Here is a 23453-nt window from a genome sequence, read left to right as displayed (position 1 = left end):
TTGTGTGCTAAAATTAGTTTATTATGATCAAGTTTGATCCCCACATTGAATTATTTTAAAGTCAGCTACAAATAAAATTGTATTTGTCACATGCACCGAATACAACAGTAAAATGGTTACTTACAAGCCCTTAACCAACAAAGCAGTTAAGTATTTACTAGTATTTACTAATATAAACTAAAGTAAAAAAAAATATATACACACACACATAGAAAAATAACATAATTAAAGAGCAACAATAATATAACAGTATCGAGGCTATATACAGGCTTTTACAGTAGAGGGGCTATATACAATCGAGATATTTAATTAAATAGTGATCCATTCTGACTACATTTGTTGTCGCACAGGACCACGTGCTGACAAAGACCAATCACGGGCTGACAGGCTACGAGGAGGCTCCATAGACATTAAGGTTGACTCTCTCAGGCAGGATGAAAATGACTACATCGACCATGATCCTTTGCTAGTTACATTCACTTTCACCATGTTACTTAGGGATTTTTTTTGTGCCATTCAGCCCCATTTAGCATGGCGAGCTTCAAATTCAAATACTTCTGGCTTCATGCGCTATCGAGAGTTTTACATAGGAACATGTGGATGAAGTCTGCGCTATGACTATCTATTGGTTTTAATGTATTTGCTGTTAAAGTGGAACTGACAGCATTTTAACTACTTTGCAGATATGAAACAAACAGTCACAACATCAATATAAAATTGCCAGTTTATGCATCAAAACAAACTTGAACCTTTTCACCCGTGAGTTCCAAATATCTCTAACGGTCGCAACCAGCGTGAGTTTTTTTATGCGTGTGATGTCAGAATGCACTTACTGTTCCAAAACGTGGTCGTTTACGCAACAGGACCGTTAATCCGTGCTGCCCTCAAACCAAGACACGCTGCCTGCTAATAATCTATAGGCTGTTTCAACGTGTCAATTTCAAAATAATATGTCAAAGTTTTATTTTCTAACAACAGTTGGAATTGAGGTGTGTTCCTCCTCACATAGAAGTAGCCCATTTCATTATGGTGGGAAATTTATGTTTGAGGCTTTACTGAGCCGGACAAACGTCTCTCTTCAACGAGAGCCCAAGCACCTTCTCAGTGTTTGCGCATATCAAGTATGCAGACATTTGCACAGACTTGCAAACTTTTTCCCCACAGCACATTTTCTGTCTGGTGCTCACATTGCCTTCATTGTTGTTTTCCTTGCGTTCCAATCAAAGTAAGTAGCGTATTTTCTGTATATCGTGTTGTCATTTCTACTGTAGCATACCATACGTACACTACCGTTCAAAAGTTTGGGGTCACTTAGAAATGTCCTTGTTTTGAAAGAAAAGCAAAAAAACGTTGTCCATTAAAATAACATCAAATTGATCAGAAATACAGTGTAGACATTGTTAATGTGGTAAATGACTATTGTAATCATGTCCAATCAATTGAATTTACCACAGGTGGACTCCAATCAACTTGTAGAAACATCAAGGATGATCAATGGAAACAGGATGCACCTGAGCTCAGCTTCTAGTCTCATAGAAAAGGGTCTGAATACTTATGTAAATTAGGTATCTGTTTTTAATAAATTAGCAAAAATGTCTAAAAACCTGTTTTCGCTTTGTCATTATGGGGTATTGTGTGTAGATTGATGAGGATTTTTATTTAATTAATCAATTTTAGAATAAGGCTGTAACGTAACAAAATGTGGAAAAAGTCAAGGGGTCTGAATAATGCACTGTAGGTCATTCCCAAAGATTCTATGAATTTATGAAAATGACCATATGGTCAGTCCGGACCACTGCAAAAGCTGCTCACTTTTTAGAAATTATTCTTCCTAGGGGTGTATATGAACAGATTCTAATAAGATTTAATGTTGCTAAAATGCTGTCAATTCCACTTTGTGTATGAGGATGTTGTGTACTGTGAACGTGTTTCCATTGCAGATCTCACCACGGGGAAATCGCCCCATTATCAGATAAACCACTGCATCTAGTCTAACCGCTCAGAGCCCAATGGAAAATCGTAAGTCAGTAGAAAAGTGCTGTGGGTGAGACAAACTGCTGTCATTGAATTAGTGATGAGCAGTGAGGTGAACTGACTCAAATACCCTACCTGCACTGCAGGTACCTCAACTTGCTGACACGTGGAAGCTGTTTGTTCAGGTCATAATAATAAACCTTTTCCCCAACAGGTAAAATTGTATCAGTTACCCAGAAGTAATTCTCTCTCAAAAGTTTATCATATCCTGTTTTACTTCTTTTTTATGATGCCACATTTGTATTTTTTTTTTTATAAACATACATTTTTACAATATAGCCAATTTGACTTTGTGGCTGTGGAATCTATGGCTTTATCATCCACACGCAGGCCTAAAAATCACTGCACCAGTTTAGGCACCAGCTTCGCCCAATCCTGATTCGTCCAAATAATCTGACGAAAAGCCAAAACCAGAAACTACTGCTGCTCGAAATAACATAATTCTACGTGAGCCTTGACAGATTCTCACCATTTCATCTGTCCACAAGAATCTGTCCATGAAATATTACATGTGGGATGATAAAATGAAGAGATACATTGGTCACATTGAAAGATTTGTTATGTCAAGAATATGATAATGTCTTGTGTAGTTTTGGCATACAGTAAAATGTAGGACAAAAGGGTCAGAACTCCTACAAGATATTGTATTTGTTGGACCTTTGCTACTCAACTAAAACCCTAGGTTTTTATTGATATCAAAACCAAAAAGGCTTTTAAAAATGAATGAAAGCAAACTTGATAAGGAGCTAGAGTGTTAAATTAACGGAGAGGGAGAGCAATAGAAACAGAGAGAGAAAGAAAGACAGAGTGAGTAAAAGAGTGAAGTCACCCCTCACTGGCCTGACCCACTTCAAAGCATTGCTTTGCTGGGTGAAAACTACTCACTGAGCAAAGTGAACTTCAGACTGGCTAACTGCCCAGAAAACACAGTACAAAAGAGGGGCGTTTTGGGCGGGGGGGGGGGGGGGGGGGGTGGCACTGCAGCGAAAGTGTCACATACAACAATGGGTAGTGGACTGGGGCCGGGCAAAGAGATGACACTATTCACAATCCACTAACTGAGCCCCAAGCATTGTCAGAGATTTGTTTGTGTTGTCTTGCCAACTACTATGGTCGATTGCTCATTTGGCATGACAATGACCATAGGATTTGGTAAGCCAGCACAAACAGATCTGGGAGCAGGCTACTGAGCCCCATCTAACACCACAGGAATGAGGAGCCAGAGCAGGGAAAAGACTCACCAACTTCCTACAGTGTCAGCTACAGTCCTTTGAAACATGATTGAGCACCTTTTTACACCCCCGGACTGAAGTGGCACTAAACCTAAGCCTGAAAAACATCCCACTATCCCTGTCTACGTGACCCATTGGAGGGCCATTCACAATCCATCCACATTGCTGCTGAGTCTATTTCTGAGCACTGACATTACAGACAGCAGAAAATACACTGATTTGTTTGTCAAGATAATCCACAGGTGATTCAGGTGGAATCTCTTTGTGGAAAGGATACATCAATTTTCTGATAGCTCTGAGACCAAAATAACCTGTCATTGGTTTCTCTTCTGGAGTCTTCTGAGGCCATTCTGAGTAATCAAATATATTTTTGAGGTAAATAGCTCCTCTTTGATTGCTTTCTTGTAGAAGAGTCAATCAGAGAGAAAGACGGAGAAAATGAGCCAATCCCTTCCCAAAGGAACAATCTATAACTCAAGTTAACAATGTTGTTGGACATGGCATTTTAACCCTGGTACAGTGAAACCAGTGGTCTGGACTGACCAGGGCCATGTACCACAAAAGCTCTGCTGACAGGCTGACATTAACACAGAGCTAATCAAAGGATTCAACCACATACTCCTGGAGCCTTACGGTGCTGTAAAAGGCAAAAAAAAAGTTGGCTGTCATATCAAATGCATTTTGCCTGTGTGATTTGTAGACCTATGTTCCCTCGTGGCAAGTTGGGCAACCCCAGTAAATAGCCTAGATTTCTACCCTTTAACACCTCACAGAGAACTTCAGATTTAAGATGCAGGCCAGGCACAGCAGCATAGAATACTACTCCTATCACAGCAGGCCAGGGCCAGACCGAACCTCAGCTTCCTATCAGATCCTACCCTTCACAAGGGTAATTATACCTTTACATACTGTACACTGGCCCATCTTTGGCAAATATGACAGACTGGGCTGGGGGGACTGTTTAGGAAAATCTGATATTGGCCTTATATCAATTAGATTTGCATATAATTTGCATCTCATCAACTGAGACAAGGGGCTGGGGCCCCTCCCTCTCTGTTATTCCCTCCCCCCCACCCCCTTCAAGCCAAGGTCAGTGGAATATTCTATCTGAAATATTTCACACTAGATCCAAGGATGACACCATGATCCTCCTGCTGGACCTGCATCATGCCCAGACCGCCACTCACACATTTTCTAGGAATCGGCTGAGCCCAAAGTGCAGCCACTCATAGATTAAATGACAGACACCCTCACTGACCTCCCAACCTCCCCCTGCCCTGAGCCACACTGAAACCAGTCTCAGTGCATAGGTTAAGCCCTGTGTGGTTCGTGGTACTGTTGGTAAGAGTGTGGCGCTAAAAATGTATGCCCTCACTGTACAGTAAAGGTCCATTTATATTGTCATGACTGCGAGTTGGATGCCTTTTTACCCAATTTCTCTGCTGAATCTTGAATCCTCTTTGGCCCAACCTGCTATCATGCTAAGTTTGCGCATGCCACGGAGGACCAAAAGTAATCTTACCGGTATAAATTGCTCGTCAGCCCGTGTGGGGAAAATGACAAGGTGTCAAGAGCTGAGGCTTTTGTTCCAACACAGATTTTTATAAATTCAGCTTTAGTTGCTTTGGATAAGTTAGTATGCTAAATGGCATATACAGTATTACATTAGAGTGCACTGTATGACATCTGTGGGTGCAACTGCAAACTAAAACCTACTGCTGAAACATGGCAGGGCAAAGCAGGACAAATGCATCAATCTTTGTTGCTTAGGCTGAATCTATTCTCATTATTTACCAATCAAACTGACTGAGAGTCAAAAAAAAATGTATTCTTAACATTCAACGCCCCAAAATTTATAAAAATAAAAAAGAGTTTAATTTAGGAAATCTTTACACAAGTATTCCCACAAATAAAAAAAGAGATATGTGATCGTGTGTCAATGCAATCAAGATATGAAATGATTGTATTTGAAAATCTCTTCTTGGGCTTAGTAAATCGGCCCGCGGCTGAATCTACACTGAACAAAAATATAAAACTCAATATGCAACAATTTCAAAGATTTTACTGAGTTACAGCTCATATAAGGAAATCAGTCAATTGAAATAAATAAATTAGGCCCTAACCTATCGACTTCACTTGACTGGGAACACAGATATGCATCTGTTGGTCACAGATACCTTAAATATATATATTTTTTTTTAAGTAGGGGCGTGGATCAGAAAAACAGTCAGTATGTGGTGTGACCATCATTTGCCTCAGGCAGTGCGACACATCTCCTTCACATAGAGTTGACCAGGCTGTTGATTGTGGCCTGTGGAATGTTGTCCCACTCCTTTCCAAGTTGCGTTTATATTTTTGTTCAGTATAGTTGCTTACCCCTGGTCTAAGAAATAAATCACAATTGTCGTTCTGTGTAACACCCAAAGAGGACTGGGCAACAACAAAACGAACCCATCACCCTGCCTGTGACACAACTTATCTAAATGCATGGGCCTCAATGCAGCCCACGGCACATTGCTTTTGTGAGACAGTCAAAGAGCTCCTGAATGTATGTGGGCCAGGAACAGATAGAGGGCTAAAAAAAACATGATTAGGCTACTTGAAGATCTGTGCCTGAGTCTTATGAGTTCTACTTGCAGCTAGTATCAGTCTGTGCTCCATATAGCCTAACTTACCCAGTGGCGGATTTAGGGATAGGCGACATGGGCAGCCAACTTGGCACCCGCACCCAAAAAATCGGAATGGTGACATTTGCGCGATCGGTTTTCTATCGCTCATTTGCACATCACGTCACTGATATCATGTCACGGGGGGGTTCAATGCGAGTACGGGTTGTTAAATGTCAATGATTTCAGTATTGGCCTGGCTGCTGCTTCTTGGAAGCCAAGTTGCTCCTATACCATCTCTCCATTCCTGCAGGCAGCCCTTGGCGACCACACATCTCCCTCCATCTCATTATACTCTCCTTTTCTGTTTTCAACCCCTTTTCTACCCTCTCAGAAAAAATGTCCTTTACTGCTCTCTCTGCCTGTGTCAACTCCACTCATTCAGACTTCAAAGAATGCAGCACTCTTGGGATATGGAGCCTACATTGTACTCATCACACCATTTTACCCTAGCAGAAAAAGAGCACCAAAGGAGGAAGTAGAGAAAAATTGAATGGCGATGGACACATGAAATTCGGTCCCCGAGTTCAGTTTTCAAGAACGTTTGTGAGAACTCTACAAAATAAGTTTTGCTTTCAGAAGACCTGAAAATAACCGTTTAAGGATGTGATTTACGAGATGCACATTCTACATGACATTAGCAAGCTAGCTTGTTTACAACTGGCAAAAAGTTCCAACGCAACTCACACTGCTGCTTCACAATACCTGGTACTCTGGTTCTGGATCTTGGGCTCGCTACTCACGCAGATCCAGGATTCGTTTCAGCCAGGGTTCGTTTGCATTTCACACATCCTTTATAGCGCAGATCTGGGTACCAAACACTCTAGGATCCAGACCATACAGAGATATGTGAAAGAGCCCTAGTTTACAAGCCCGACTAAGTCAGAGCATACCTTTCTTGGCACTGTTACAGCCAGTCCCCAGTGTGGGCATCGTAGAGGGGGTACAATGCCAGCTTTGTCCCACCTTCCCTTCAGCTCAAACACAGACAACGCTCAGAGGCCTCATAAAAGTGACGCAGTCTGTCCCAGAGAGGGGGAGTTGAACGCTTGTCGCTCCGTCTTCACCCTCCAGCCTCCACACAATCTGACATCTTTCCATCACTTGGCCAACTAGAGCTGGCCTGTGGTTGTAAAAGTGCCATTGGAATCTTGTGTAAAACCAAGCCTATTCTAATACAGAACAAATAGCCTATTGAGTAATGTATTTTTAACAATTTGTTTTGTGGTCAAGCAAGGTGTCAGAACTTGTCAATCAACAAAACCATCAAAAGGTAGTGACTTGTAGACTAATAAGATGCAATAGAATTATAATTTGTTGTAGCTAAGCAATGGAACAACTCCAAACTTTTCATAGTGGAGGGAGTCTTCCTTATGAATGGAGGAAGGTAGGGCTGGTCTAGGCTATAGGTTGCAACTCCCTGTAATGGCTCAGTTTCTGATTAATCCGAGGAACTAGGCTAAGTGTCTGTGCAGTTTTACAAATGTCATGGATTGGGGACCATTCTGCCCTAACCTGGATCAGTTACGATTGACATGACCAGAAGGCCATGTGATCAGCAAAATGGGTGGAGGGCTAAAGAAGCCTGTTGCACAATCTGGATAGTACTGTGTGTGTTTGTAACACTGCAAACAACACTTCAGTAGTTTTACAAAATATTCATTTGTTTTAGAAGAGTGATACAATGTTGACAAAATATGCCACATCTGTTTAAATCTGAGGAAAGAGAGACCGTGTATAACTGAACAAGATATAAATACTAGTGACTACTAGCATGTAGTTAAACTGGGAAATGTATTGAAAATGTTCTTTAAAAAAGGTGCATGGAGATTTCATAGGAAATGCCAGGACTGGAATTATTCTGTGAATAATGTTAATAGCAGTCTTTAGGCTACATTAAGTGCAGTGAGCAATCGCTGTGATTAAACAAAAAAAACACCAAGAAATATGACAGCAAATTGCATTACATCAATGCAACTCGCATGTGAGGATTGCGTAAAATATGTTTAATCGGTGACATTTATTTCAATTTGCTAGTCCAACAAAGTCAATCACAAATGTGTATTTATTACTCAAGGCTAGCCAACTCTAGCTACTGTATCATAGATAATCCAGTGGGAAAAGATAGCTAGCTAGCCACTGTCAACTAGCTGCAAACTGGTCATTTGGCGCACATCAAACATTCGAGAAACTGTTGTAGCGTACTACTTACTATAAGTGATTGCGACAGTTCTCACTTTTACATTGTTTTATATTTGCTCACCTCTATCTTGTCAACATTCCTGGCACATCCGACAACCTTCATGCCGTGTTGAACAAGTGCCCGTGCAACAGCCGCTCCAATCCCGACCGAGGCTCCAGTCACTAGAGCTACTCTGCCTTTCCAGCGCTCCATTTCAATTAATTATTTAGCTATTACAAAGACTAGTTTTACAACTGGTGTAATAGGACGATAAATTTCGTTTACCTAGCTATGTCGGTTCAATAGTGACAATATACATAACAGTTACTTGTGTTATATAGGGCGTGCTGTTACACCGTTTAACCCTCCCTAATCCTGTTTTCGCAGCATCCAGGAAAATGCACCGTGCGGAAACAGAAATCCCTGCGCTCGGGATTAAATATTAAATGACAAACATTGCGCTATGTGTATTTGTTTGGTTGACGTCCCCTCCCGCTTGTTTATTTTACGACACTTACATTTGCAGTCTTCAAACTCTCCCTTGCCCTCATCAGTGGTGTAAAGTACTTAACTAAAACTACTTTAAAATACTATAAGTAGTTTTTTCGGGGGTATCTCTATTTTACTATTTATATTTTGGACAACTTTTTCATTTTACTCCACTACATTCCTAAAGAAAATAATGTACTTTTTACTCCATACATTTTCCCTGCCACACAAATTTTTAGTGTTCAGCAGGACAGGAAAATGGTCCAATTCACACTTATCAAGAGAACATCCCTGATCATCCCTCTGATCTGGCGAAGTCACTAAACACAAATGCTTTGTTTGTGTATTACGCCTGAGTGTGGCTCTGGGTAGCCATAAATAAATAAAAACATGAACATCCTGCTGTCTGATTTTCTTAATAAGGAATTTGACATTTCTACTTTTACGTTTCATACTTACGTGTACAGTGCATTCAGAAAGTATTTAGACCCCTTGACTTTTTCCACATTTTGTTATGTTACAGCCTTAATCTAAAATGGATTAAATAAAACAAAATCCTCATCAATCTACACACAATACCCCATAATGACGAAGGGAAAACAGGTTTTTAGAATTTTTTGCAAATGTATAAAAAACACAAATGCCTTATTTACATAAGTATTCTGCCCCTTTAATATGAGACTAGAAATTGAGCTCAGGCACATCCTGTTTCCATTGATCATCCCTGAGATGTTTCTACATCTTGATTGGAGTCCACCTGTGGTAAATTCTATTTATTGGACATGATTTGGAAAGGCACAAACCTGTCTATATAAGGTCCCACCGTTGGCAGTGCATGTCAGAGCAAAAACAAAGCTATGAGGTCGAAGGAATTGTCCATAGATCTGGGGAAGGGTACTAAAAAATGTCTGCAGCATTGAAGGGCCCCAAGAACACAGTGGCCTCCATCATTCTTAAATGGAAGAAGTTTGGAACCACCAAGATTCTTCCTAGAGCTGGCCGCCCGGCCAAACTGAGTAATCAGGGGAGAAGGACCTTGGTCAGGGAGGTGACCAAGAACCCGATGGTCACTCTGACAGAGCTCCAGAGTTCCTCTGTGGAGATGGGAGAACCTTCCAGAAGGACAACCATCTCTGCAGCACTCCACCAATCAGGCCTTTATGGTATAGTGACCAGACGGAAGCCACTCCCTCAGTAAAAGGCACATGACCGCTTGGAGTTGGCCAAAAAGGCACCTAAAGGACTCTCAGACCATGAGAAACAAGATTATCTGGTCTGATGAAACCAAGATGAATGCCAAGCGTCACATCTGGAGGAAACCTGGCACCACCCTTACGGTGAAGCATGGTGGTGGCAGCATCATGCTGTCGGGATGTTTTTCAGTGGCAGGGATTGGGAGACTAGTCATGATGGAGAACAGAACAAAGAACAGAACAAAGAAAATGTCAGAAAACACAACAGCTAGCTGGTCTGCACATGCTCTGAGGGTACGGCTAGAGAGCCTCCAGGGCCGGCAGACTTGTGAGGGTTAACAGTTCAGAAATGGCACTTACCTGATTAAAAAAGCTACCTGAATTTGAATATTTAAATATAAATGTTGCTGTACGCTGTCACTCTCTAGTTTTATGTCTGTGTGTATGTGTGTTCATATGTATGTGTGCATCTGTCTGTCTGTCTGTCTGTAAGATAAACATTCATCCATACCTTACTTTTGCCAACTCATCAACACCAGGGGCGAAAATCTGAGATCAACCTTGGAGGGGACAATTACATTAAATTTTCTCAAGAGCAATTCCTGAGGGGGACACCAAAAGTAGTGCTGTAACACATAGCATACGTTGTTAAATGTATATTGAGGAACCATAATTCCTACAACTGGATAATTGATAGGTACAGTAGTTAACTGAAGGGTTTTCCCAACTTGTTCAAATGTTTAAATCATTATAATTCTACTACTAATAATAGTTATAGCAGTGCTCCTTACCAGTCCAGTATGTATGCAGGTATTCGTACTTACAACCAGCAATATCAAGAAAGGTCAGTAGGTGACAATGGTACTGTACACTGTATGGGTGTAGTTTTCATAAATACAATGAACATGGTGTGATCACATCTAAAAGAATCTCCATTGAGAACCATCACAAAGTTGGTCTCCGTATTGAATTGACCTTTTAATTTGACTTTTTCTGATACATTTATATAGTCATTAAATATGTGCACCTGGCCTGAGTTTACAATATCTTTGCAAGAACAAAAAGCTTAAAATAAGTACAGTTCTAAAAGCAAAATAACTACTTCAATGAAAAACCCAAATAAATCTAACAAAATATCCTTCAGTCAGTGTCTCAACTCTTCAAACAGCAGCTATGGACAAGTATGTCGCACAAAGTATGCAATTTTAAATAAAATAACATGAAATAAATCATTTGTAAGTGTACTGAAAACTACTAAACAAAAGAACAACTATCAATTACACCATGGGTTCTCAAACAGGGGTCCATGGACTAATTGCAAGGGGTCCGTGAAATAAAAAAGTGTAATGAATGTAGTCAGTACCACAAGGTTTCCAGTAAGTTTACATATAATATAGAGGGGGTGGAGGTCCCTGAGGACCGCTCAAAACCTTGCCTGCCTTGCCTCAAAATATGCAGGGGTTCCAGTACCCCAAAAAGGTTGAGAACCACTGCTATACACACTACTGAACAAAAGAACCGAGCATATGTTTGCGGGTTTCCTCAACAACACATCAGTTGGCACTTTCGCAATGCCCTCGCCTGTTGTCTCCGACACCCTGTATAGCCCAATAAACTCCTTGTGAGGGACATGGTCATGGTCAACATAACGCAGACAGACATTCTCCTGTTCAGCACCAGAGACATCTTGAGTACCATCAACAATTAATGAAAATTGTACAATCGGAAGAGACCTAATCTCAGCTGCAATGCCTCGAATGACTATTGGCCATGATGTTCAGAATTTCATTCTGTGCTTTGGGGCCTGTGTACATTGTGGTACGCTCTGTTAACCACTTCAGTAAAATGGGATCATCCTCTTCTGCCCTAAGTTTCAAAATCTGGTATAAATTCCCACTGTCATCCGTGTGGCCTCTAAAGGCTTGTCCCTGTCTTACTACATGCCGCACCGAACTAACAATTTTCATCAAGCAATGCCTTGCGTCATCCTGCTGTTTACCCCACGCGCTGGACATAACTGGACACTGATTGGATTTAGCTGGTGTGCTGTTACAATTACAAAGTGGCGGTGGGTTTGGCAATTTTGATGTGCTGTGAATTTTTCAATGGCTTTTCTCCAGTTCCTAAATCCTGCACTAATGAAGGCAGCATCAGCTCTTTGGCCAAAAGATGGCTGGCTTGAAAACCCTTGGCTACAGTGAAAACACAACACTCCTTTTATTGATGGATTATAATGTAGCCAGGGGAAATCGCGAAACCATCTCTCTTGAAACGTCAACACTCTGTTGGCAAGAGTTTGCGGTTCTATAAATTGTGGGTGTGGCTGATATGGTTTTGTGCCATCACTGTGGTAACTGGACAATGCTGTGCCACTGTCCCCTATACTGGTGCTGCTGGCAACAAGGGTGACACTTGGTCCTGCCGTGGCTGTGACACTGTCCTCTGAAGTCTCTCTCCCTGGCTCTTTCCCTTTCACTACCCTAACTGACTCAGTCTGTCTCCTAGAAAATAAATAAGGTGTTTGCCGTACTCCTAACTACCGGTACCCAAAACTACACAATTAATCACAACAGCAATACCATTGCCGTAAACAAATCTTAGTTTAGTCACCAGTTTAAGTTGAGAGTGGGGGTATCCATGGCATTTTCCAATTATGTCCCTATTTTACAAGTCAAAATTTTTTAGAACCTTTCATAATGTTGCCAAACAAAGACTCAACAAACTTACCTGAGACTCCCTGTCTGCCCCTGCATATCTGTCCCCAGCTCTGCTGTCTGTGTGCCATCTGTTGCCTGCTCTGCCTAATGACATCATTGTGAAACATTTCCATTAGCATTTCACTTCTTTCTTATGAACATTTTATCAACTAGTCTTTGAGATATTAGGATACTAGAGTTCTTACTATGCGTTTTGGTGTACTGACAAATACTCTTGATGTCCGTCTTCTTCTAAATGTTCGCCATTTTTCTACCTGGCTGGCCTAGCTGCACACACACACATTTACACAACACATGCTGCAACCTTTTGTAATTTAAATAGTTTGTTTCATATTGGCTGGCTTCCAACAATAGCTGAATTTGTAAAGCTAGCGAGCACCAATTCCGTTTCTGTGTGTTTGCTATAATCTTTGCTACCTGGTTAAATAAAGGTTAAATAAAATAAAATAAAAAAAGTTCACTAGCGACAATTTATCTTTTGCAACGAGACCATTATATATATTTAAGACAATGGTAGAAGAGAGTGTAGTTCTGTTCTGTTCAGTTTGGACTTCAGTTTATCGCTAACCTTATCACAGGGACGTCGAAGCACTACAGCTGCATGCTGATCTTGGAATAAACTGATGATAGCAAAGATTCCATCTTTGACGACGCCACATAAATGGAATAGGTACTAGCTAGCTTGATAGTTAATGTTTGCTTTAGTTTGCGCGCTAGCTCTGCAAATTCAGCTAGTGTGTGAACCCTGCCAACATAAAAATAAATAACATTGCTATGGACCTGCTATGGATTGACTGGATTAACCTCACGTCAGTTACGTACTTGTCCCTTTCGGACAGTAGTTACGAACCCTCTATTACCTTGCCAGCTAAAGAACTGGCAGTGGATCAAACCATTGTGAGGCAAAGGGCGGGGGGGGTCGCAATCTTTTGAAACTTAAACGCGCTATTAAGTGTCTATAATCAGCACAAGTGCTTTCATTGCGTATTATTAATATTATTGAAATTACATAGTTATGTTTACAGTGATATATTGGGGGGGACAAATCATATTTTTCCCAAGATGGGGGGGTCGTGTCCCCCCCGTCCCCCCTGGGATTTCCGCCTATGATCAACACAACTCTGAGTATCTCCAAACGTTAATGCAAAAATTGTCATGTTTTTCACATGTATTTTATCTTGAATGTTTTGTTATCATTTATCAATGCAATATACATGTATTTCTGTGTGAGCATGATAAAACACTTTAGCTTGTTTGTTTGTCTGTCTCTGTCTGTTTTAGGGGAACTGAATGATTTACTAGATCATTTCTCTCCATATTCCTCCTTTCCTGAGTGAAATATTAGCCATGTTTACATGCACAGGAATAATCGTATATTAAATTGATTATGGCAGTAGGCAGATTATGCAATAGTCATGTAAACACCTTACTCTGTTAATCTTAAATCAGTGTAAAGTCAAAATCAAAGTAAGCATAGGCCGATTAAAATACCTGGTTTTCTGAGCAATCTTTCGAATATTTAGGACAGGTAAACACCTTATTTGGAGTTCCAGCGGTGTATTTGATCTGCGCATGTGCCAACACCAGTAGCGCATGCCTCGTTCTTTAGCGCGAGTTGTGAACAATTTAACATATGCGTTTTAGAAATAGTTTTCACTTGATATGTCCGAACTCAGAATCAAATATAGTTCATGTTATTTTTGAGGTCGTTATGTTTATTTTAATTGCTGATTGTTTTCAGATGTGTCCACGTAAACAAAATAACTAGGAAATATTTACTCTTGCAAAGCATGTAAACGTTTTAATCGAACTATTATATTAATCTGACTATCCACAATAATCGCATTACTGTGTGCGTGTAACCGTACTGATTCACTTACGAAACTTTGGCTCCCCTCGGTGGCAAAATAATGCCACATCCTGGTGGTGTGACGAGGGTTTCCTGTTTTGCAATAGTTACTTTGTGAAGATGTCACTACCTACGGTAGTCTTCCAGTTGGTGACAGATATTCATGTAAATATTCTAAAATCCACAATAATAAAATATGCACATTCTCCCACAGAGATGTGTTTCAGTCAAATTAACTTGTTGCGGATAAAAGTCTGTGCGTGATGACATAGCGCACATAAAAAATAACTTTTGGGTTTAAATTCCAATGTACCATATAAAAAGACAAGTTAAATGGGTTTCCATTGCATTTTCAACTCTGATGGTTTTGTCACAAAAAAATTGCATACTCTGGTATTGGCAGGTGTGCTCTAGCAACAGCTCTCTGGTACACATGAGCAAATATTTAAATTTGTCAAACGGCAGCCAAGTATCGTACATGTCACCAGAATAAGTCCACTGATATTTATTGGAAAAGAGCATCAAGCTCATCATCTTGCACTTTCACCATCCTGTGAAGAATATTGTATTTATTTAATTGGTTTCCACTTCACAAAGATAGCACTTACAGTTGACTGGGGCAGCTCTAGCAGGGAAGAAATTTGACCAATTGACTTGTTGGAAAGGTGGCGTCCTATGACCGTGCCAGATTGAAAGTCACTAAGATCTTCAGTAAGGCCATTCTACTGCCAATGTTTGTTTATGGAGATTGTATGGCTGTGTGCTCAATATTATACACCGGTCAGCAACGGGTATGGCTGAAATTGCCAAATCCACAAATTTGAAGGGGTCACCACATACTTTTGTATATATAATGTATTTAACTTTCATTCAAATGTCCTTCGCAAGTTGGACATTAAAGTACTAATCTACTTTATACTGAACATAACCATAAACGCAACAATTTCAAATATTTTACTGAGTTCCAGTTCATAAGGACATCAGTCAACTGAAATACATTCATTATGCTCTAATCTATGGATTTCACATGACTGGAAATACAGATATGCATCTGTTGGTCACATATACCTTTAAAAAAAAAAAAAGGTAGCGGCGTAGATCAGAAAACCAGTCAGTATCTGGTGTGACCACCATTTGCCTCAGGCAGTGCGGCATTTCCTTCGCATAGAGTTGATCAGGCTGTTGATTGTTGCCTGTGGAATGTTGTCTCACTCCTCTTCAATGGCTGTGCGAAGTATCTGGATATTGGCGGGAACTGAAACAGGCTGTCATGCACGTAGATGCAGAGCATCCCAAACATGCTCAATGGGTGACATGTCTGGTGAGTATGCAGGCCATGGAAGAACATTTTCAGCTTCCAGGAATAGTGTACAGATCCTTGCAACATGGGGCCGAGCATTATCATGTTGAAACATGAGGTAATGGCGACGGATGAATGGCACGATAATGGGCCTCAGGATCTCATCACGGTATCTCTGTGCATTCAAATTGCCATTGATAAAATGTAATTGTGTTCATTGTCTGTAGCTTTTACCTGCCCATACCATAACCCCACCATAGGGCTCTCTGTTCACAATGCTGACATCAGCAAACTGCTCGCCCACGATGCCATACATGTGGTCGGTCTGCGGTAGTGAGGCCGGTTGGACGTACTGCCAAATTCTCTAAAGTGACGTTGAAGGCAGCTTATTCAATTCTCTGGCAACCGCTCTAGTGGACAGCATGACATCTGTGGCATTGTGTTATGTGACAAACTGCACATTTTAGTGGCCTTTTTTGTCCTCAGCACAAGGTGCACCTGTGTAATGATCATGCTGTTCAATCAGCTTCTTGATATGCCACACCTGTCAGGTGGATGGAGGATCTCTGCAAAGGAGAAATGCTCACTAACAGGGATGTAAACACATTTGTGCATGAAATTAGCTTTTTGTGTGTATGGAACATTTCTGGGATCTTTAATTTCAGCTCATGAAACCAACACTTTACATATTGTGTTTATATTTTTTTTAAATTGTGAACAGTAGTGCCAAGGGGCTGCCATAGGACAGCCACAGAATTGGCCACTTCTAATTGCCCAGGAAGCTTTCAGTCAGTGGTCACACCCTCAAAGAAGAAGAGAGCATCAGATGAGTCTGCCAGTTTCCTCACCTCTATGGTCACCTGTAAGAGGAGCAGGGAGTCCAGCCCTTCAAGAAGCCGAGGCTGCTGCCAGCTAGAGGGCAACCCTCTGAAGAAAAATAGGAAGTATGAGGACAGTGGCATTTCCAATGTGCTAGTCCCAAGTGCACTTTCGATCTCTCGGAAGAGGACCTGGGATGGGAGTCAGTTAGTGGCCCGGGAAACTCAAGAGTCCGAATGAAGTCTGAATAGACAGAGGGTCCAGTGAGGACAGTGACTCGTCTCAACTATAGTCGACCAAACTAAAAACTATTTGTTTTGTTTGTTGTTACAATTATGTTTTGTGTTGTTCCAAATACAACCAACCATGACCCACATATGGTGAATTTGTTTAAGTATTATTAAATTACTTAATGAAATTGGAAATAAAAATATATTATTTCCATGATCTGCATGTCCTTGTTTCTTCAAACTTGAGATGGGATTTGACTATTGCTACATAAAAATTACAGTTATTCAAGAACAACATTCTCTCAGTTTACTATACAACAAATAATTCAAATATAGAAACATTTATTTTACAATTTCAGCAAAAAATATTACACAATTCCAGTTTAGTTGTACACAGTGTGTTAAAACACCTAAATACACTTTTACAGTCATTATGTCAGTAGAAAAAAATATTGGATATTCATGATACAAAATGTACACTTCCCTACAAATAAAAATTGCATACACATGTACATAGCATTGTGTGAATGACCAACAATGGTCTTAAACATTACAAACTTTTATTTAAAAAAAGTAGTATTGTCTTCACATTTTAGCTCAATATTTAATTCCAACACAAGATCATGAAAAAATTGCACTGTATAAAATGTCGCTTAAAACCACAATTTTTTTTTTTTAAACAACTTCCAACCCAAGTTATAAATCATAACATAATCAAAATAAAATGCTCTTTACATGTGCAATGGACAGGGTCAATGTACTGCAAATATCCTTGTTCCATAAACTAAACAGTCTATTAAGTATTCAATAAACTGCCATGGATTTGGGGGAGTCTTACCACCTTTGCAAGATGATTATTCGTCAACAGGTATAACAACCCTGTTTACTCCCACAAACATAGCATTACTACATAAACGCCAATGCTTTAAAGTTAACATGTTTCGACCGATCATTCTGGCATTGCAGTCCTGGACTGACTGGTGGAGCATTTTAAGAGAACATAGATCAATGTATCACAAGAGAAAAAGCATAAATCAAAATGGGGTTTTTAAAGTTTTCCTCAATGGACATGGTCTAATTTTTTCACCCCGCAGTGACGGTTTGATTGAATTCCAGCCTTAGTTCTATTATAGTAATTTAAACCATGTGAAGTTATTTTGCTACTTCACTAATAATATTAGTGTAAAAGAGAAGGGACAATTCATCAACTTAATTTATAGTTCTAGTACAGATATAATACTTATGTTAGCATAATTGTGAAATCTATTTAGCTGGAATAGCCAGACATTCTATATTTTGGATTGCAAAAAGAACACGCAAAACTCAAAGACAGGGATAAAAAACAAATAACAAACAAGAAAACTTGTTCAATGTCCTTAAAAAAAAGTGTTAACTTAGATTTGTCAATTTTGAACAGCTTTGGTATTCCATACATGCTGCTTACTTGCCTGGGTAAAACTATGAACATTTATAGAAAGTGAAACCAAAGAAAGTGAGCAATTTGGCATTCCCCAGCCAGTCCTAGATTTCAGTTTAATAAGAAGGGACACATACAACATTATTACACGATTTTGCAATAAAGATCCTTCATATGTAAAGTTGCACAAAGCCATATCGTTCAGCATCTCTTACCAATGTTCCACGTAGATTTTCTCTTATAGAACTTCTCCAAATTTTCTCCACAAAGCATGGAAGGTACACTTTAAGTTTAAACTGCTGACCAAGAGTTAAAATCTACAACACATACTAGTGTACTGGATTTATATCGATTTCCGAAAAGGTAAGGAAGATGGTTAGATTAAGGAAGGGTGTGATCTTTGCATCATGCATATTACATGCACTCTGCTTTGGAATTATTCCTGAGGAGAAGAGGGGAACAAAAACTTAACTACACAGCAGGCAATGTAAGCAGTCTTTTTGAACAACATCCAAGTCAAAACTTTGCATTAAACTAAGACAAAACACTTAAAGAAAATATGAAACGCTAAGAAAGTAATAACGCGACAAAACCTAAACAAAGGAAATCAATATTAATGAATGCTTGCATGTCCAACTTGGTTTTGATGATAACAACATGGCATGATGGTGACATTTCACAAACATAAAGAGGGTCTTTGCAGGGAAGCTGTTCACTTTTAAAGGCAGGAGAACACATAGTTGTTTGCTAGTCTCTTCAGCTATTCACTATCATTACATATACATTAGTGTTGTAGAAACCCATCCATGGTTAAGAGCCAGTGTCACCTCAGATGGCCTCTCTCCACCATCTCAGTCAGTCTGAGACAGAGTTGGAGGACTGGAATAGGGCACCGCGCCAGGCCAAGTCAGACCAGGCTGTATACTTTTTTTCTCATCCAGCAAGGCACTAAGATTTTCATTCAAGTTTATCATTGCAAGTGCTTAATGCATTTAAAACACCTATAATACCCATCACCAACCCCTCCCCCTGGGCAAACCAGTCTAGAGACACTCCTGATGAGTTTGGGAAGCCACCATGGTCTCTCTATTGTCTCGGTGCTGCTGACCTCAGTATGTTTTTCTGCCACACGGTTTAGTGTTTTCGTAATGAGGTCGTTCCAGAGACTGCCTGGGTTTATCCCAGAGGGCAGATGGAGCCTCTGTTCAGGGGATAGGACAGAAAGAAACTAACAACAGTAGTTAGAGCCCTTACAGTTCCCTCTCTGGACAAATCACCTGGAAGAGATCCATCATTGGCATCTAATCACAGCTCTTCGAATAGACAAAGTTCTGCTACTATAGTATTATTCATTCAGATCTAAAAATTAACTTCCTAAAAGATGGGGGGGCTTTTCTTTCCCCTCTACATTTGGATAGTTTGCCCAACTCCACTTTTGATCAACGCAATAAAGAGGAAACCAAGAATGAGAAACTGCTAGCCAAGTGAGCACACCAAGAAAACAAAAACAAGAAACAACACGGTGCTTTTCAGAGTGGTTGTTTCTGGCTGGCTTTACCCAAGTGTCAGTCTGGGTTTGGTTCAATGAGAGTCTCAGGGGGGCTGTCAGAGCAGTGGCTCCAAATGAGGAGAATGGAAAAAGTGACTGAGTAAGAGGCACACTCACGCAGGGTGATGGAGATGGACATATGGGCAGAGACACCTGGGAGATGCACGGAGAAGCAGAGCGGAGCGTGAATAAGGAAGTGAGACGGGCAACATCAGAATGGCCGTGCCAGACCTAATCCCCTTGACGTAGGAAGTCCCCGCCACCACAGAGAGCGAGCCTCTCAGGCGCCATACTTTCTCCATCTCCCAATAACTGATGTGTCTAGACTGGCTTGCCAATGCTAACCCCCCTTTTCCCCCCCAGACCCTTTTAGAGAAACAACAGCCCACTTCTGTCTTAGTAAAACAACACAGTCCCTGGGTGAGTGGTATTCAGGTTCAGTGCTGACCCCTACTGGTCTCAGTTGTTACTGCGGTTGAATGTCTCCAGCACTGTGGTGTTGGTCTTCTCAAACACCCACTGCTGGCTGGGGACGCTGGGGTCACACATGTTCATAAACACCTTTCTCTCTGTGGGGTTGCTGTCGATACAGCTGTTACTGATGTGGTGGTATAAACTTTTATCCTACAGACGGAGAGAAAAGAGGCGAGCGGGATGGCAATGATTATTTAATTACAGTGCATTTAACTGAAAATATTTTCCAAAATAGGTACTTTTAAAAATACATATTTATTAGCCTGCATGGAAAACTAGGAGTCATTTTTTTCTAACAGGGTACACCAAACTTAAAAGGTGAATGTCTAGGAGTCTATCTAGGAGAAAACTGCCTTATCAATGAGTAGCAGCTGTGTCATTTCATCAAAAGGAGAAGGAAATACAAAGGATCAAAAATACATCTTGAAGCTTGCTCAGCTCGAGCAAAAAAAGTGCACCATAAACAACTCACAAACGTGCCTTTTTCATACTTGGAAAAAGATTGTGTGTGTGGGTATGTGTGTGAGAAAGAGACCTTACCTTCCTGTAGCGCCACAGCTGGTTGCCCTTCATGCCGTGGCAGTCGTACAGGGTGACGGGGCTGTTGTGGGAGATGGCATCAAAGCACACCTTCTTAGTGTGCATGGGGTCCCCCACGCGGATGTCCTCCCTCCAGCCAAACGTGAACACCTGGAGGGGGCAGAGACAACCTGGATCAGAACACCTCAGGAGTGGGGCCCCCACTTCCAGCTCGCCTCTTGGAGCCAGTGTCACTCCTGATCCTGGAGTCCACAGGGCAGGCATTTGTTCTAGCCCAGTACTAACATCTGATTTAACTCATCAAGCTTTTGAGATGAGTTAGTATTAAGCTGGAACAAAAGCCTGCACACCTTGTGAGTCTTCAGAACTAGGGTTGAAGAGAACCGCCCTGGGAGTTCCAACATCGGTCACCGCCCCGGGACGTTCACTCATAGGGAACAAAATAGTTGTTTGGAAGAGGCTCCTCTGCTGTAACATTCAAAAGGCCCCGACTTGGACTGTAGCCAGAAAGAGCTCTTTGATTTGCACTGATGCTGTTTGTCGTCCCAGCATTGAATACAAATTGAAACCATGACAGAGATTAAACTACAACAGCCTTTTAAATTACTGTAATTAAACTGTCAAAGCACAGAGCCAGAGCAGGCAACTTAGAAAATAAAGAGAAAACATGGCCATCCATCAACATTCGGTTATGAGCTCTTCTAAAAATTATTTGGGACGACAAAAAAAGAAAAGAAAAATGGGACTACATTAGAACAGAAGAGATAATGTGTGTGTGTGTCTGAGTGAGAGAGAGAGTGTGTGCACCAGTGAGTGTGTGTGGGGGTTGGTTCTTCTAACCTTGTGGGGACCTAAAATGCACAAAAGTCCCCACAAGGATAGTAAAATAAGGAACATTCACCTCCGTGGGAACATTTCCCATGTCCCTGTGAGGACGATGGCTACTTTAAGAATAGGGGTTAGGTTTAGAGTTAGAATTAGGGTTAAGTTTAGGGTTACTGAAATACATTTTAGGTCCCCACGAGAACAGAAAAACATAACGTGTGTGTGTCGGTAGTACTTATGAATGCAGAAAGCTGTCTGTACACAGTACAAAATGAAGGTTAAGTGTATGCAAAACTAGAGGAAAACTGGCACATTACAGCAGACAGATGTCTGTATTTAGTTGTGTGTACTAAGCTCCTCACCTGTCCATGGCTCCACCCGGCCTCGCCCCGCCCCTTAAGACATGTCTCCAGGCGGATGGGCGACCCAGACGAAAAATGTTTGTTCTCCATGCACATGCCACTGCCTACGTTGCGCAGCTAGAACACACAGAATCAGACAAACCAGTTAACAGAGAAAGACAAATGTCATCATTCAATACTAGTCAGTGTATTAACCACTGACTAGAGCTCTGTCTGGATCTCTGGAGCACTATCTGTCAGTTCTCCTCTTTAGTGAAAAAGTGTGATGAGTAATGAAGACGAGGCTGTGGCAGGAGCTTGGCCCTCTGACGGCTGATGTGACGAAGTGACACCGGGCTGTCACAGGCCAGACACCCTCTCTCTTTCTCTTCTAACTTTCTCTCTCTCTCCTACTTACTTCCTCTCCATCTACTGTCTCGCTTGCACTTATCTCAATCTTCTAACTTTTTCTCTTTCTAGCTTTCGGTCTCTCTCTAAAGAAACTAGTAAATGAATGTGTACCTCTCCCCAGGCAGCAGCAGGGGGCTCCACAGGTGGGTAGTGCTTGGGCAGGTCCCAGGCCACCTCTGTCATGAACCACTTGAAGCTCTTACAGTTGAGGCTACTCCTCAAGTCCTTCTGCACAGTCATGTCTCCTGCTGACAGGTGCCTGTACTCTGGCCTTCGCTGGTAGATATACTCGGCATACTCATCCATCCACACCTCTGCCACTCGCTTTAGGTTCTGTACAGGGACCAAGGGAGAAGAGAAAGGGTTAAAACATTGTTGCTCCACAATGACTGTAGGAGAGGGATGGATGCATGGTGCCAGTCTTCTGGGGTCTCGTTGACTACTGGATGGCTGAACAATAATATACTGAACAAAAATATAAGCGCAACACGCAACAATTTCAACAAGTTACAGTTCATATGAGGAAATCATTCAATTCTATGGATTTCACATGACTGGACAGGGGTGCAGCCATGGGTGGGCCTGGGAGGGCACAGGCCAACCCACTTGGGAGCCAAGCCCAGCCAATCAGAATGAGTTGTTCCCCACAAAAGGGCTTTATTACAGACAGAAATACTCCTCAGTTTCATCAGCTGTTAGGGTGGCTGGTCTCAGACGATCCAGCAGGTGAAGAAGCCGGGTGTGGAGGTCCTGGGCTGGCGTGGTTACACATGGTTTGCCGTTGTAAGGCCGTTTGGAAGTACTGCCAAATTCTCTAAAACAACGTTGGCGACTTATGGTAGAGAAATTCATATTAAATTCTCTGGCAACAGCTCTGGTGGACATTCCTGCAGTCAGCATTCCAATTGCACGCTCCTACAAAACGTGAGACATCTGTTGCATTGTGTTGTGTGACAAAACTGACCATTTTAGAGAGGCTTTCTATTGTCCCCATGCTGTTTATTCAGCTTCTTGGTATGCCACACCTGTCAGGTGGATGGATTACCATGGCAAAGGAGAAATGCTCACTAAAACAAAATTTTAGGGAATAAAGCTTTTTGGACCTAGGGACAATTTCTGGGATCTTTTATTTTATAACATGGGACCAACACTTTACATGTTCCGTTTTATATTATTGTTCAGTAT

General features: G+C 41.2%; 2 protein-coding genes across 4 annotated transcripts in view; both read right to left on the bottom strand.

The window, feature by feature from the left end:
- The window catches only part of LOC139532125 (dehydrogenase/reductase SDR family member 11), a 42928-nt gene extending 30303 nt beyond the window's left edge, over nt 1–12625 (bottom strand). Inside the window, exon 1 of one of the 2 annotated variants that reach the window (XM_071329329.1) lies at nt 12524–12625. In XM_071329329.1, coding sequence (XP_071185430.1) covers nt 12524–12610 — 87 coding nt within the window. In that variant the 5' untranslated portion in view covers nt 12611–12625. Of the gene's footprint in view, nt 1–8195; nt 8542–12523 lie in introns of those variants that run through there. The other variant, XM_071329320.1, reaches the window with a different exon arrangement.
- A 4411-nt stretch (nt 12626–17036) lies between these two features.
- The window catches only part of LOC139532115 (polypeptide N-acetylgalactosaminyltransferase 10-like), a 124916-nt gene continuing 118499 nt past the window's right edge, over nt 17037–23453 (bottom strand). For both annotated transcript variants that reach the window (XM_071329285.1, XM_071329296.1), the window contains exons 9-12: nt 22380–22601; nt 21879–21995; nt 20692–20841; nt 17037–20301 (exon numbers count right to left, since the gene is read on the bottom strand). In XM_071329285.1, the coding sequence (XP_071185386.1) occupies nt 20137–20301; nt 20692–20841; nt 21879–21995; nt 22380–22601 (654 nt within the window). In that variant the 3' untranslated portion in view covers nt 17037–20136. The remainder of the gene's footprint in view (nt 20302–20691; nt 20842–21878; nt 21996–22379; nt 22602–23453) is intronic.

Source organism: Salvelinus alpinus, chromosome 1 (assembly GCF_045679555.1).
Source record: "Salvelinus alpinus chromosome 1, SLU_Salpinus.1, whole genome shotgun sequence".
In the NCBI taxonomy this organism is placed as follows: domain Eukaryota; kingdom Metazoa; phylum Chordata; class Actinopteri; order Salmoniformes; family Salmonidae; genus Salvelinus; species Salvelinus alpinus.
This window is presented reverse-complemented; position numbering and strand designations above follow the sequence as displayed.